At 48.1% G+C, this 14,685-nt stretch overlaps 1 protein-coding gene across 4 annotated transcripts in view; it reads right to left on the minus strand.

Annotated features, from left to right (window-relative positions):
• LOC105189613 (glutamate receptor ionotropic, kainate 2) overlaps positions 1-14,685 on the minus strand; it is a 143,155-nt gene that overhangs the window by 47,621 nt on the left and 80,849 nt on the right. For all 4 annotated transcript variants that reach the window (XM_025305343.1, XM_025305344.1, XM_011151838.3 and 1 more), the window contains exon 8: positions 4,823-4,975. In XM_025305343.1, the coding sequence (XP_025161128.1) occupies positions 4,823-4,975 (153 nt within the window). The remainder of the gene's footprint in view (positions 1-4,822; positions 4,976-14,685) is intronic.

Here is a 14,685-nt window from a genome sequence, read left to right on the forward strand (position 1 = left end):
GCTCACCGTCGAATTCACTGAGGAGACTTTGTCCTTTCTGCAAGGCACATCCAATTTACTTGTTCCGAGTATAAAAAGAATCTTCGTTGTTAGAAACCGTCGCGTAAGAGACACCGTGTTTCTGTGGTCCCTCTTGAAAGAAAAAGAAAAAAACAAGAGACGCGATATTTTTTTATATCTCCGTGCATAACTGTTATAATAATCGTGTCCGCTTCACTGGCGCACTGATCTTCGGTTTTACGAGTCACAGGGGAGATGTACAATCTTTCGGAAGTCTATAAAAGACGAGAGATGCGCGAGACGGCTGCCGCGTTAAGTTTAAATGGAGAACGCGTACTCGCCTAAGATTTAATTAAACGAAGTTGAATGCAAGCATGCGCATATATTCACATACACACACACACACACACACACAACATATATATGTATATATATATACATATATATATATTTGTGCATCTAGCTATAAATTTCTCGCCGCCGAGAGGGATACGTAAAAAGCTTGTTACGAGTTTAGGAAAACTCGGAGCGCCGTTACTTGGCGCCTCGGCACAATTCAGGTTGCGTTTCGCGTAATATTCGTTCGAGTTATTTATGGCAGATTTGGCGAGTGGACGGATTTTAATTCGACCCACTTTAGATTTGCCCTTGCCGCTGGGACATTACGCTAAATCGGGCTAAGGAAGTAGGATAATGCCAACGAGACAAGAAACAAGAGATTGCACCGTGCGTGCCAAAATTCACTGCGAACGAAAGATGCTCGGGAGAGACGGCGGGTGGGGACAAACAATGCGAAACAGCTAACCCGGCGAGTAAAAAGCTGTTGGATGAGGACCAAGTAGTTTTGCGACTTTAACCCTGCCGGATAGCGCTCTCGCGACTATACAGAGACATGGGAACGTTGTAGGTGTATCGAAGGTTAAGTCGCCACTCTTTCGGCCGTTCGCAGTCGCTTGAATTTCGTGCGATATACGCGGGTATTACGGCGAACTCCGTTTCCCCAGTATGCTTTAATTCCTTCCAGCGTTCAATCGAGCGTGCAAACTTCAAATTCTCGCGAGCAATTCTCGAATGAAGTTTCCGGGGAAGATACGAGCGTTCTTTTTCAAAACGCACGGCTCTTCGAGGCTTGAACCTTAAACAACTGGCGAACTCTGGACGAAGAGAGGCAACGGTGCAGAGAAATTTCTCTTTTCCTTTTCTTTTCTTCTCTCTCTCCCTCTCTCTCTCTCTCTCTCTCTCTCTCTCTCTCTCTTTTCCTGATTATGATAAATCCCACGTATCCTCGCCCCAGCGAAGACTCGCGTCGATGAAAGCGCCATGAAAAAAAGAAGTACGGCGGCGCGGAAACGCCCGACGTAAAAACGTGCGCGGCGTATCTGAGGAATTCAATAAGTTAAGGGCGCCGTACAGTCCGAAGCATCTGCTCTTATCTTTGGGAAATTCCGGAGAGACACGCGAATATTCAGCGGGCTCGAAGGCGCGCGTCTGCCGCGTTATATCGCCTGCCGTATCGCAGTAACGCGCGCGCGGCGCATATCGCGATAGCCGCATTCACGCGCGAATGTGTATTCATAGCCGGTCTCGCTCGCTCTCGGCCGCTTATGCGAATCGTATCGCGCACCACGTGGGTCCATTGATCGGTCTCGCCGTCGCGCATAAGATGGACACGTATCCGAACGCGCGTCGGCGCGAGCCTGCGTCGCTAATTCAATTTCGACATATTCGGCGGCGTCATAATCTAACACCGTCGGCACGGCTGCCGTTGTGCCGGAATTCCAGCGACGACGACGACGCCAGGGGCGACGGCGGCGGCGGCGGCGGCGGCGGCGGCGGCGGCGACGGCGTTACCGAGGGACCAGCGTAAATATCTTCAGGTCGATTAGAAGCTCCGATATTGGAATCTCCGTGGCCACCGCGCTATTAAATTAATGGCCGAGCGCGTAAGGTGTACCGGTGTTCGGACTACGATGGTCGGGGGCCGCATTCGAGAGAAACCATGTTCTCTCCCCCCCCCCCCTCTACCCTCTCTCTACCTCGTCTGAAGTCTGAGCGAGGGAGATTGGACGGACAGAAGGCGACTTTCGCTGACTTGGGATACGGAGCGGTTGAACTTGCAGCTGGGGAGAGGGGGGAGAGGGAGAGTAGACGTGGTGGTAAACTTAACTAATTATGAATGCAGGTAGCAAAGACGTCGCGCCGCAAATGCGCGCGGCGTTGGTCGCATTGTACGCCGCGGATGCGCGCGATGTTATTTCACTTGCGGAACGAGAGACGGAGCACGTGATGTTTGCCGTGCTCTTAAGACGATGCGACAGTTGGTTTAATTCCGCACGGTGTGCCCGGGGTTCACCGCGCGTTTCCTTTCATCTACGAGCGCTTTGACTAATTTACAGGAGACAGCGCGATGTGCAAAAACGCGCAGTTACTAACAGCTATCATCTTCCTTTCCGGCAAGGAGATATTCGAGTAATTTTCATTGTTCCGTCTTACTCGTCTCTCTTTGAGAAAAGGGAACGCTCGTCTTCGCTTTCTCCTCTCTCTCTCTCTCTCTCTCTCTCTCTCTCTCTCTCTCTCTCTCTCTCTCTCTCTCTCGCCCTCTCTCTCTCTCTCTCTCTCTCTCTCTGTCTCGCCTTTTCTCTCTTATCACTCCGTTCTCCAACATCGAATTCTGTTTCCTCCACTTTTCTCATCCCTTTTGCTTTATCCGCGTTCAAATTCTCCAATGGTCTCTCGTGCCGGTGCATTTACTGTGCGAACTTTTTGTTTCCTAACAAGCAGCGCGAAAGTCACGTACGCCAGGTTACGAAAGTCCGTACAATTTGGGAAAATTGAACTCTATGCGGCGGCTCAGAGGGTACGACGGACTTCCGGTTTAACGAAGGTCGCCGGATCAAAATCGCGAAAATTGGATCGAACGTGTGTAAGAGAGATTGGATGAGTGTGCCGCGCGTCGAAAAGTCCATTGCGCGCGACGACTATTTTTTATTACCGCAAAAACGGAAGTGATCAGAGATCATTTAGTGACGCGCAGATGCGAGGTTCTGCGTTAACCATCAAAAAACGTAACAGACACAAATCTCTCTATGTATTAATTGTAAACGTCTTTTATTCAATCGCCGATACGATAATGCTCGAGATAATCGACGAGCGTGATTAAAAAGCGAGGACAATTGAAAGCGAGCGCAGCAAGCTATTCGCAGATTTATACCGCTACTCCCGAGAGAATAATAATTCGCGCGCAAACTGTAAGGGCCGTTCGCGCGAAATGCGCGTGAAATGCGTTGCACGTGCGGGACATGCTTTATGAAAGAACAATATCCGCGTTCTTCTTGCGAGTATCAATCCCGAAACACCGCAGCCAGATATCGTACCTTGTCGGACACGGGAACGTTGAAGAATGTCGTACAGCTTGAAAAGGGGAAGTACAGCATCACGGAAGGATTTGTGGCCTCTGTCTGTGACAGCTTTGGAATCGTCCATCATGGTATTAAACAATTTATCCGCCTCTGCGCTGCTATACGCTACGCCTGTATGTGTGTCTGGTACGGGCGACACGGGCTCGCGCGCGCAAAACGTTGATTGAAATTTATAGAAACACGTTCCTCCCAGCGTGTCTAGATGTTCTCTCGAAATCGAAATTGCTCGTCACGAGCCCCGTCTACATCACCTCAAGAGCCGTTCGAGTATTCTAGGAACGTAGACCTTGCGCTCGCATCGTTCATGCAAATCGAGCCGGACGCTCGAGTCAAATTCGGTCTCTTCTTTCTCTATTCCAAGTCTCAAGGTATTCAAACATTTCGAGTGTTCCGATATACAGCCTACGATAATCGCTTGTCCTCTTCGAAGTGCATCATCAATTATTTAACACGAAGCCACCAGGGCGGGTTTTGATCGAAACGGGGAAATCGAACGATCTCAAGATAACCTCTTCACCACTTCGCGTCGCGATTCTAAAATTTTCTGCTCGTGAATGAAAGTCTTCCCGGCCGAGAAGCTACTTTCCAGATTCCACGTGCCTGGCACGTAGCCGGCGCGGGATATACGCGATGTGTTTCCCTCGCGTCGCGTTAAATATTTGCACGAACGGAGCGGAAACGAGGATGTGCCGCTATATCGGATATCGTTTGTTTTGAACACCGGCCAGATCTTACCGTCGGTAATTTACGGTAAGCCACCGCAGCACGTTTCTTGCCCCTCGAGGTGCCTCCTCCGGGCGGATCTGGCGAGTGCTGCTTTTAAAGAGCGATGGCGGAGGAGGGGCGGAGGAAGGGGTCCTTGGCGCAGATTTTCTCCCTTTCAACGTATTCTCGCGAGAAGTTGTGTGAGTAGCTGGGCAGCGGGAGAGGTGGGCACGAGGAAGGTAGCTGGCGAGGGATGACTCAGTGATATTGTCGAGAATGTATGCGGACGGTGTTATGAAAAATTAAAATACATCCCGCGGGTGTATTTACGGCGCGAACGTCGCGGCCTCGACGTGCGGATAAGCGAGTCGCCGCGTTAAGGACGAATACAGATAGACTCCCCTCGGTGGTGGTGGTCCCGAGGATATTTCCCGAGCGGGTGCATTTATGGAAATGACAACTTCTCCCGAATGCGCCCGATCGATTCGCGCTCTCTTCCTCGGCCGTTAATAGCGAGACGACATCCCGCTGTTACGTCTCGCCGTGAGCGTGATACGCCGCAATGAATGGGCTGCGCCAAATTGAGATTTGCGTATCGTTTATCATACGACCCGAGCGAGTCGTACCGAATAGCCTCGCGCATTGTACCGCGAGCGATCTAAATCAGCGCCGGGGAAGACGCAGCGGCGAAAACTCACCGAGTTGATGTAGTTGGTGAGGGATAATCCGCCGTCCCAGGGGTGCTCGAGCTCGCAGGAGATATTGGCGGGTCTTAAAGCATGGGATTGCTCCAGGGTGCGTAATCCCACTGCGAACACCTGTACGCTGTCGTACATCAACGCCGGCTCGGCCTGCAAGAATAGAATTTTCGACTTTGTTCAATGTCGTCTATATCGTCACGTTGTTGGTCGAAAGACTCCATATCGCAGAATACCGAATATCCCGGGCGACGTTCGCCGTGATTCCGTCGGGACTAATTAGCGCTCCGCTCCGCGAGACGGCTCGTGATTACCGTTCTGGCGCGACTAAGAATCATTAAAATAGAATGTGACCGTTTCTGAAAATCGCGGAGAGAAGAAGAAGAACCGTTATAATAATCGTCCTGCAAGCCTGCTTTTCATTTATCCTCGCCCATATTCCCGCGACTCTTCCGGAGTGCAGGTATCGTGAAAACCCCGGATCGGATTTAACATGACAAATGGCAGTGCCAAATTGTGTTCGCTAAAACATAGGTGTATTAATGAACACATGAATTGCGCGGAATTGCGATTTCAACGAGATTAAATGCGAAAGTAAGCGCGCGCCGTGAAAATGTGGCGCGGCGAGAACGCGCGACGGCGCAGGCTGCAGTCTCGGGAAGACGCGAACGCGCGGGTGCGAGCACGCGAGCATGCGAGCACGTAGCGAAGCCCGCCAGATATTAATTGTAACGCCGTTAGTCGCGTGTGCGCGTTTATTTCCATGAATTATGAAATTCACGGTACGCTATGTCGAAGTTACGCGCCGCTTCTAATCTGCCCGTCACGACGACGACGACGACGACGACGACGACGACAACGACAACGACAAGGACGAGGGCAAGGAGGAGGACAACGTCGCGTTCTCGCCGGAAACGCTGATGGAAAATGTAATATTCAGCGAGAGCGGATTATAGAGAATTCGACGGTGACATCGCGCGAATTAACTCCATTCATTATGCTATTTATCCCCCGTGCCGTCAGAGAGCTCGCTGACGAGACACGAAACGCTGTTTCTTTTCGCGCGCGCGCGCGTTCCGCGCCGTGCGGAAACGCGCGATTTCGACAAAGCGTGAGGATCGATGGGAAACAAAACCAGAGGTGGATGCCATTTGGACTTGGCCATTCCACGCGCGCCCGCTTTATTAATTCCACGGTAAGCGTGTTCATTAAATGCGAATGAGCGGAATGTTTAACGCAGAGATAAACAAAGTGTAGTGTGCGTTGCGCTTATTGATTTTTCGTTATCTGTCCCGACTGCTCCCTTACCGTCGCGGTAAAAGTCCCTGCGACCCGCTACGCGATTTGCTACTATGCGCGCGAGCCGAGAGATATTATATTTACGAGAGGTATTATATTTACCAGGCCAAAAATTGAATTCGTGCATGCATGCCGATATTGACGCTGCTTCTCGTTATATCTCGTATTGAGGTGCCGCCGGCACGGGGATTGTTGCGTTTCATTTAGCACGGTTGATGAAAACTATAGATTGAGTAATATTCAAATTTTGCTCATTAACGAGTGAACGGACAAAATGGAGATCAACATAATCAGACTACCCACGCGATGCTGCTGGCGCGATGCTGGCGATGCGAAAAGTGATTCCACGTTCGGTTGAAATAAAAATATCTCGACATGCTTGCCGGTCGTTGCTTTGAAAGCAACAATCGAATCGATTACTCGGTTAGGTTCGGACCGTTCGATTTGATTAACAAGAAACATCTGCGAAGTGAGTGTCTCCGATTTCGACGAGACTTGGCATATATGTAGAATAGCCAATAATGAGAGATATATTTCTTTTATCCCATATTTTTTTTATCGGCAATGGCTCAGGTTTAAGGAGTGAAACTGCTCTTCAAGATTTCATTCTCTTTATGCTATCTCGACAATTATTGCAGAGAATTATTGGAAAGAATTTTTAAACAAAACTTCTACGATTTTATATGCCGTGCAATTTTTGTTTAGACTGGATTCTTGATTGATACTGTCGGATTTGCTACTGACGTTTGCCAATATTGTTTTGGCCAATTATCGATGATGGTGTTGTTATATCTATGGTATATCGAGTCGATATATGGATATATTGACATTTTATACATTATCTTGCAGATATCGCGATGAGATCTTAAAAATATCAAGTCAATTGTTAATTTCAATTTGATTCCCACATGATTTCCAGCGATTTCCAGTTTCTTTGTCGATTTGTTCGACCCAGATTGCGCGGTCCGCGAGGAATCGCTAATTGTACACCGCCGTGAAGCAGACGAAGAGGAGGTCTCTCTCTCTCTCTCTCTCTCTCCCCTAGGATCGCGCGTAGCCCTATTATCTGCCGAGGGGTGTTTTTAGCGGTAGCTTCCGGCGCGATCGAAGGGGGCGGTCACGTCGCGAATTGATTCCGCTCGCATTTCAGAGCCGTGAAACGATGCTAAGCACGACGCGGCCCGCTCCACCCGGTCCGCGATCGCTTCTCGTCTTCATTTCCTTTCCTTTCCTTTCCCTGGCACCCCCTCGTGGCAGCGCGTCGTGGGAGGCACGTATTTGAGGCGGACAAACATGCGGAAGCAACCAGGAAACGACCGAAGCTGCGCTTAGTCTTGCGCGTCTCCTGACTCGGCTTGCGAGTGCCGTCACCCTGCCGCGAGCAATTTGTGGAGCTTTAATGTTTACCCTTGACTAAAGCGCGACGTGTTTCCCGCGCCTGGCCGCCCCCGCGTCGCCCCCACTTTCGATTCGATATTGCGCCTCTGTTGACGACACGTAAATTTCGTTGGTGCGATTAATCACTTCTGCCGGCGCGCTTTTTTCCCCCGCCGGCTCTGCGATTCCGCGTCGCACTCGTGTCGTCTCTTTCATGAGTCTCTGGAGATAAACGCCGATAATAAACGTGACCGTCTCGACGGGAATGCACCTGTTGTAATTTCCACGTCGTTATCGTAGCGTGTTTAGGCGCGACGTGTTCGATAACGCATCGCGATGAATATTGCGACCGGTGTGTCCGCGGTTTCGAATATCAAGAGACTTTCTCTCTCTCTCTCTCTCTCTCTCGTTCTCTCTCTCCCTCTCTCTATCGCGCGATCGTGACATCCGCACAAAGGAGATCGAGATCCTTAATCCGATAGAAAATTGGAAAGTCAGGATTTGATTTGCTCAACGCTGATTCCATACCTACTCGGTATCGCGGCGATTTCCTCAAACTTGATCAAAAGAGGATCAGCACAAGATCGAGCAATTTATGTGAAAAAGTCGAAAAAGTAGTATATCGAAGAAGCTGAGTAACAGCACCATTTACCGTCGACCGGGATCTTTGTCCCACGGAACATTGCACAGTAACGCGCGATCGCGCGTTTTATGGCCGTCAATTTTCTCTTCGTCCCGAATTTCCTCTCGCGCTGTCATGCGCAACGACGTGCCGTCGACGTCACTAATTACGGGATATTCATAGCCCGGACGTAGTAATTGAATTAAAAGAGAAACAAAAATGCACAATAATCTCTCTCGCAAACTCGTCTATTACGCGAGACGAGTTGCAAAAAGTACGCGCGCGCGCGCACACAATTTCGTTCAATATTAGTTTATAAATTATCGACGTCAAGCGCTTGCGGTTTCACAATTACGCTAAAACCCCCTGCTGCGGGGCAGTAATAATCCGAAACGAGAATCCGCTGGAAAGTTTGCTCGCACGAAAGTTGATGAACTGGCGCTAACGTAATTTATGCGGCAGGACGCAAACGCAAAAGCCGCGACAGGATGAAGCGAGAGAGTGGCTCAGGGCGTGCGAGCACATCCTGCCGTGTCTTACCTTTGCCTGAGGCAAACAATAAAGCTCGGCGAACTATTTGTAGGTGAGAATCTCGTCGGCGAACTTGAAATCTGCCCTGGAATAGCTTACGTGCCAACTGCGGCTGGTTACATCCTCGCCTCCCTTCCTTTGTCTCCTATGAGCGTTTTTTTTTCGTCGTTTCTTGCGACACTATGAGCTAGGACGCGACACTATAGGAGTTATGATGATAATAAGAGAGTAAAGAGCGGATTTGCGTGAGAAATGGCTAGTGCCGGGACCAATCCGTTACATCGCGCAGAGCAGTGGTGGGAATTCGTGAGAGTCTTTCGGCGTGACGTCCGCGGCGTCGGACGGTATCGGAACGCGATCGTTCTCACTCTCGTATCCTCTTGTTTAATATTCCCGCGTTCATCGCTAATAAAGAGTGCTGGAGGAACTACTGCGGGGACACACAATGCGCAGTGATACAAGGACGCAAGGACGTCACGATAAAATGAGACGACGAGTGTGAATATCACACGTAAATATATTTTTCTCTCCGCCACGCGCGCGATACTTTTTTAGTAATAATTAACATGCAACATAAGATATATGTGACTGGCACTAGTGTTTATCGGCGAGGCCGAATTTATTGACGAGAGACGGAAACTCGTAAAGCAACGACGATAGTGTCGGCCACCACTATGACCGACGTCAGTCTGTTATCGCATAAAACTCTGATATTTGATGTAAAAATTATACGACGCGTGTATGGTTCGCGTTTTTCACGCTTCTCTCCGCGGTTTGACAAGGAATTGCGATTGAATGTTTAATGGTCCGTCAGTCCGTGGAGCACAATGGCTCGTTCGTATGGCTCTGCCATATTTTGTGAAATTTCGTTTCTCGGCGCGAACACCGCCGGAGGGCAAAAGTTGCTCGAGCTAACAAAGAGAAGTTCATTAGTCACAGTCGAAGACGAGAGATGAGATAATATCGTCATCGCGCGTAACTTTCGCTAATTAACGTTACGCGGCGGCTGCGTCGAAGCGTGCGCGCTCCGAAGCGTAGAGACGCTCTTATCGACTAAGATGTCCGGCGATAATAGGACGATAATGCTATCGCATGCTATCGCGCGTCGACGTCTATGTTAGGTAATATCAATTTCGGTGGGTCAACACGGATGCGAATTGATGACTTCGCCGGCAACCGGGGATCATTACACGCGTATCAATCAATTAACGCCCGTTGCTTCGCGATACGCCCGATTTATTATCGCGCACGGCGTTGTAGCGGCGCGGCGCGCGAAAATTCCAATCGGCGATCACGATTCGCGATGGTCGCAATAAAATCGCGTCGTTAGACAATACGATGCAAGCGCGCGCGGAAGGTAAATGCTCGTATGTATGAAAATAATATGCGATGCACGATCTCCAGTTGTAACGGCGACGCCGGCGCCGCATGTAAACAGCACGAAGAGACAAAACAAAGGGCGCGCGTGGAATAATGCAGCCGTCAATAAAACGATCGTTATATATGACCGAATAAATTTCCCAACTTTTCCGATCGCTGCGCTCATTCATTGATCGAGCGGCGCGACGCGTCGATGCGCGCGCGATCGATTAAGTACGCGTTACGTCGAAAATGTTTGTCCGTTTATACATTACACATTACAGGACCGGTTTTTGGTCATTTTGGCAACATCCCCTCGGAGTTTCAAGTTGCCCCCCCCCCCTCCCTTCTCCCTTGAAGATGTGAACTGGAATATTCGCGGAACGTCGTTAACAAATCCACGATGAACGCGACAACAATATGGAATTTAAAAATCTAGTACTCTATTTCTTGCATTTTTTATCGGAATAATCGTTGTGGTGATTTATTCAACGGCGGGAGCTTTTTCATGACACACGAAACATTTTTACATCTTTCGCACACGTAGTAAATAAATATTGGATTGGCCGCTTTTCGAAACTTTTATGCCTGGCATTTGCAGCCCGCTTCACGTCATATCCTTAATTGACTGGCATGCATGAAATATCTTGTTATTGAATTTGCATTTCGTTGCCGTGACGATCATACAAAGGGAGAGAGCGAGAAAGAGAAAATAGGAGCAAGTGCCGGTGGATAACGAAATCACGCACGTACGTTCCGCACATCCACGCCAATTGATGTACGTACATTTTCCCAGTCGTTGCACTCGTCGCCGGACACACACACGACCCAAGTGCGATGACGTGCAAACAGAATAACAACGCACGCGCGGCGCGATTGTACATGGCGCATGTACCGTTATTTTCAAATCGTGATCGGCGGAAATAATGAAATCGCATATTCGACCGGAAACGGCAAGTTTTAATTGATGGCACGTGACCAGCTCTGTTCATCGGCGAGGTCGAACGTATTGGCGGGACGGAAATTCGTAAACCAACGACAGGCAAGTCGGCCATCGCAATAACCACGATATGGTCGCTCTGTTGTCGCACGTAAAATTCTAGTATTTGATAAGAAAAGTTAAATTCTCCGCATGCCATCATTCTGTCTGCTTAGACAGTACAAATACGCCTTTCCCCCACCCTCTTTCTCTCTTGCTCTAACAGCACGTGTTGAACATCCTTTTAATATTTAAAATAAACGACACAACGACACGGTGATATTGATTTAAAATGATAGAGTGAGATAGAACTTAAATCATTAATGACACCGAATAATCTGTTACGTCCTGGAGGAGGAACGCAATGCTTGACGCTTGCTTTCACAAGTTCCGACGTACTCGCAAGTCTGCGGTGCAGATCAAGGATCGGAATGACCCCTTTATTTGGCGCGGACGTACGTCGGTGGTCCTTCATTTAGGTCAAGGAACTGAATCCTTTTACCTGGGATAGGACCGTGAGCGACAGTTGAGGGAAGGGAGAACTTTTTATTGAGAATAATCAGTTGGAAAACGTGATTGGCTTACAATTACAAATAACTTGTGTTATTGATGATTAGACGGAAGTTCACAATGAAATAAAATTTGCAAGATTTTATAATGTGTACGTATACATATGTGTATAAACAATCGCGGTTTGAGCAAAATTCCGTGTTCGTTATGTCCGACTGTGATCGAAAAGATTGGCCCACTGACACAATTAATTATTTCACAATTAAGGAGGAATGCCAAGGGGGATAGAGAAAAGGAAGAAAAAGGAAAGGAAAAGGAAAGAAAGAGAAGGAAAGAAGAAAAATGAAAAGAAAGGGGTCATTCAGGTAAGAGAAAGTATAAATAACTTACTGCTGGATCCATGCTATTTGTCGGAAATGAAGAGTGTAATTGCTGCGTGTCTGTGAGGATGGACCCAAGTTTTGCGCCAAGAATAGGAAGCTGGTTTCCGCTGAATTGCTCACGATGGTACAAAAATGCACGAGATCGTTGCACAGAATAATTAACGACTGGAGAAATACTGATCTGTCCACTAGTAGGCTAGATTGTTGTTAGGAGACCCTGAAGGGGTGTTGAAGAGAAGCTTCTGTCCTGGCTGCGGGTCGGTCGAGAAGTGTCTTGGCCTTTTGGCTTTTTTCAAAACGTCAGCTCGGTTGAGAGAGTGGGGTTTTAGGGAATTGTTTCGGAAATCTAATTTTCACGCCCAAATATGGTCATAAGACTGTGCTTCGAATGTTTCTTTAGAGGTGGGGGTTAAGAATACGTTGCAGTGTCTTTAAGATAACTTTGTAGGAGATGGGATGCATATGGCAATAAGAGGTTTCTGAGAGAGTCTCTTGTTTGAAAAAACGTGGCAGCAATCTTAAGAAGGAAATATTGATATTTCTAAGAAGGATGTCGCGATACTGTTATCGTTGACTAAGCGCGTGGGAAGCAAGATCAGAGTTGGTTCAAGATTGTTAATATTTCCAGAGCATCGCGTCGTGTGGTAACATCCGGCATCCGGCCATATAATAAGTAATAATAAATTCAATTTTCCTTATTTATAAAAGAAGTCTAGAGTGCGCGGAGTCCGCAGGACGTAACAAATCCTATTATATTATATAATCTTATTATATTGTTATATAATATATAGTTCAATTATAACTCCTTTCTCTCTCTCTCTCTCTCTCTCTCTCTCTCGATTTCTAACTTGTTTATTATTTATACGCCTAAAATTATTTCTCGTCCTATCTTGTTATATGCAAATCTGAATCGCGCTGCATATCATTAAGCTCCGGTTTCACAAGACGATTCCACCGATATCGGGGACTCACATATTCGAACTGGCGTTCGCACAGTTGCGAGACACACCGCCGCAATAATTGCGGCTGTAGTTGCGTGTGCCCACGTGGACGCAAAAAAATTGCGCGGGACGCGTCGCGTCGCCGAGTGAATTTGACAGTCGGGGGAGAAATTGATTGCCAGCGATAGACGATGCGGTTATCACTTTTTTCCCCATCTCGATGAATCGAGAGAGCGGGAGAGAGGAAAGAGAGAGAGAGAGAGAGAGAGAGAGAGGAAAGCGCGTGTCGATTGTATCGATCGCGAGACCGTCGATATCAAAATATTTTATCACAGCTCATGAGATCTGACGATTCAATAAAACATTTCGTCCCAAGTGAGATCGCCCGGAGCACTCGCCAACGGCCAATTCCGAACACGATGCGGAGCGTCGTGTTCGAAATTTGCTCTTTTAATTCTTCTACACCGCATACGAGGTTTGGTCAGAAAGTAACGAGGATTTTTAATTTTCTCGGAAAGTATTTACTTAATCTTCAATGTTTATCCCCCATCTCCTTCAAAGTAGTCCCCCTGTGATGTTATACACTTATGCCAACGTAGTTTCCAGTTTGAGAAACACTGGTGGAACGCCTCTTTAGGTATCGTCTTGAGCTGGATCTGCGATTTCGCCTTTATCTCATCTATTGTTGAAAAACGTTGTCCTTTGAGTGCCCTTCTGAGTTTGGGAAATAGGAAAAAGTCACAGGGGGCCATGTCCGGAGAATAAGGTGATTGCGGCATCACAACGGTGTTGTGTTTCGTCAAGAACTGTCGGATAAGCAAAGCGGTATGCTCTCTGATCCAACATTTCGCCGCACGAAAAATCGCCTGACACACCGAAGTACGTCTTGCTCATTCGCACTCGCCAAACACAAATTAAGCGTCGTAGCTGCCTGACAATTGACACGTACGTCACTGGCAGTGCTACCAACACACAAAAAAAGAATCAACTGAATAGACAAGATACAGCGCGCGCAATTTCAAAGTTCTCGTTACTTCTTGACGAAACCTCGTACACTCACACTCACACAACCTCCGTTCCTCCCGTCGGACGGAATCGACTGGATTATCTCGATTATGTCGTGGCTACAATGTGTACTAAATTGCACTCGTCAAGTATAGCAAGCGCGCGCGTGATGGAGGTATCCATTTCTTAAATTAGACATGAAAATCTTAGTTCGCAGTTTGCGGAAGGAAAATTTGGCTGGTGCGTTTTGAGAGCTGCGAAAGAGAGGACTCCCTCCGCAGCCAGCCTCGGCCAATTCGGGGCGGATTTCAGGGTTGCGGATTATCGAGAAGTTCGTTTAATTTAATTAAAACAAGACGCGCGATTCACCGTGTTCCTTATCGAGGCCCTCATCCGCACTTACCGCACCACGTGAACGCAGAGCGTCGAGACGAAAATGAGGTGAACGGGGTCGCGCGTATTATCAGAAATCTCTCTCTCTCTTAGTCGGATGGAAGTTGCGATAGTTGTTGCACCATCGTGAATATACTCTAGTTATCCGGGGCTAATTGGAGCGTGCTTTTAATTAGCCGGGGGTTCAAGCTAACGCAACGGACGGAGAAATGGCGGTGTGACTGGGCTTAATTGCACTTGACTCGAATGCGGATCGAGGTAATTTGCAGCTATACATTTTTCGCTCGCGCTTAAACGCTCTTTCGAGACGAAACTTCAGCGCCGACGTCGTTTAGCGGTATATTGTTCGAACTGCCGGCCGATAGCGCGTTAACAAGATTCATAATATTCTTGCCTTCGTTACGGCGCGAAATAATCTGATCGCGGTGTATTATATGCGCGAGCATCTCTCGTAATGCTACTTA

Source organism: Harpegnathos saltator, unplaced genomic scaffold, assembly GCF_003227715.2.
Source record: "Harpegnathos saltator strain DR-91 unplaced genomic scaffold, Hsal_v8.6 scaffold694, whole genome shotgun sequence".
Classification (NCBI taxonomy): Eukaryota; Metazoa; Arthropoda; class Insecta; order Hymenoptera; family Formicidae; genus Harpegnathos; species Harpegnathos saltator.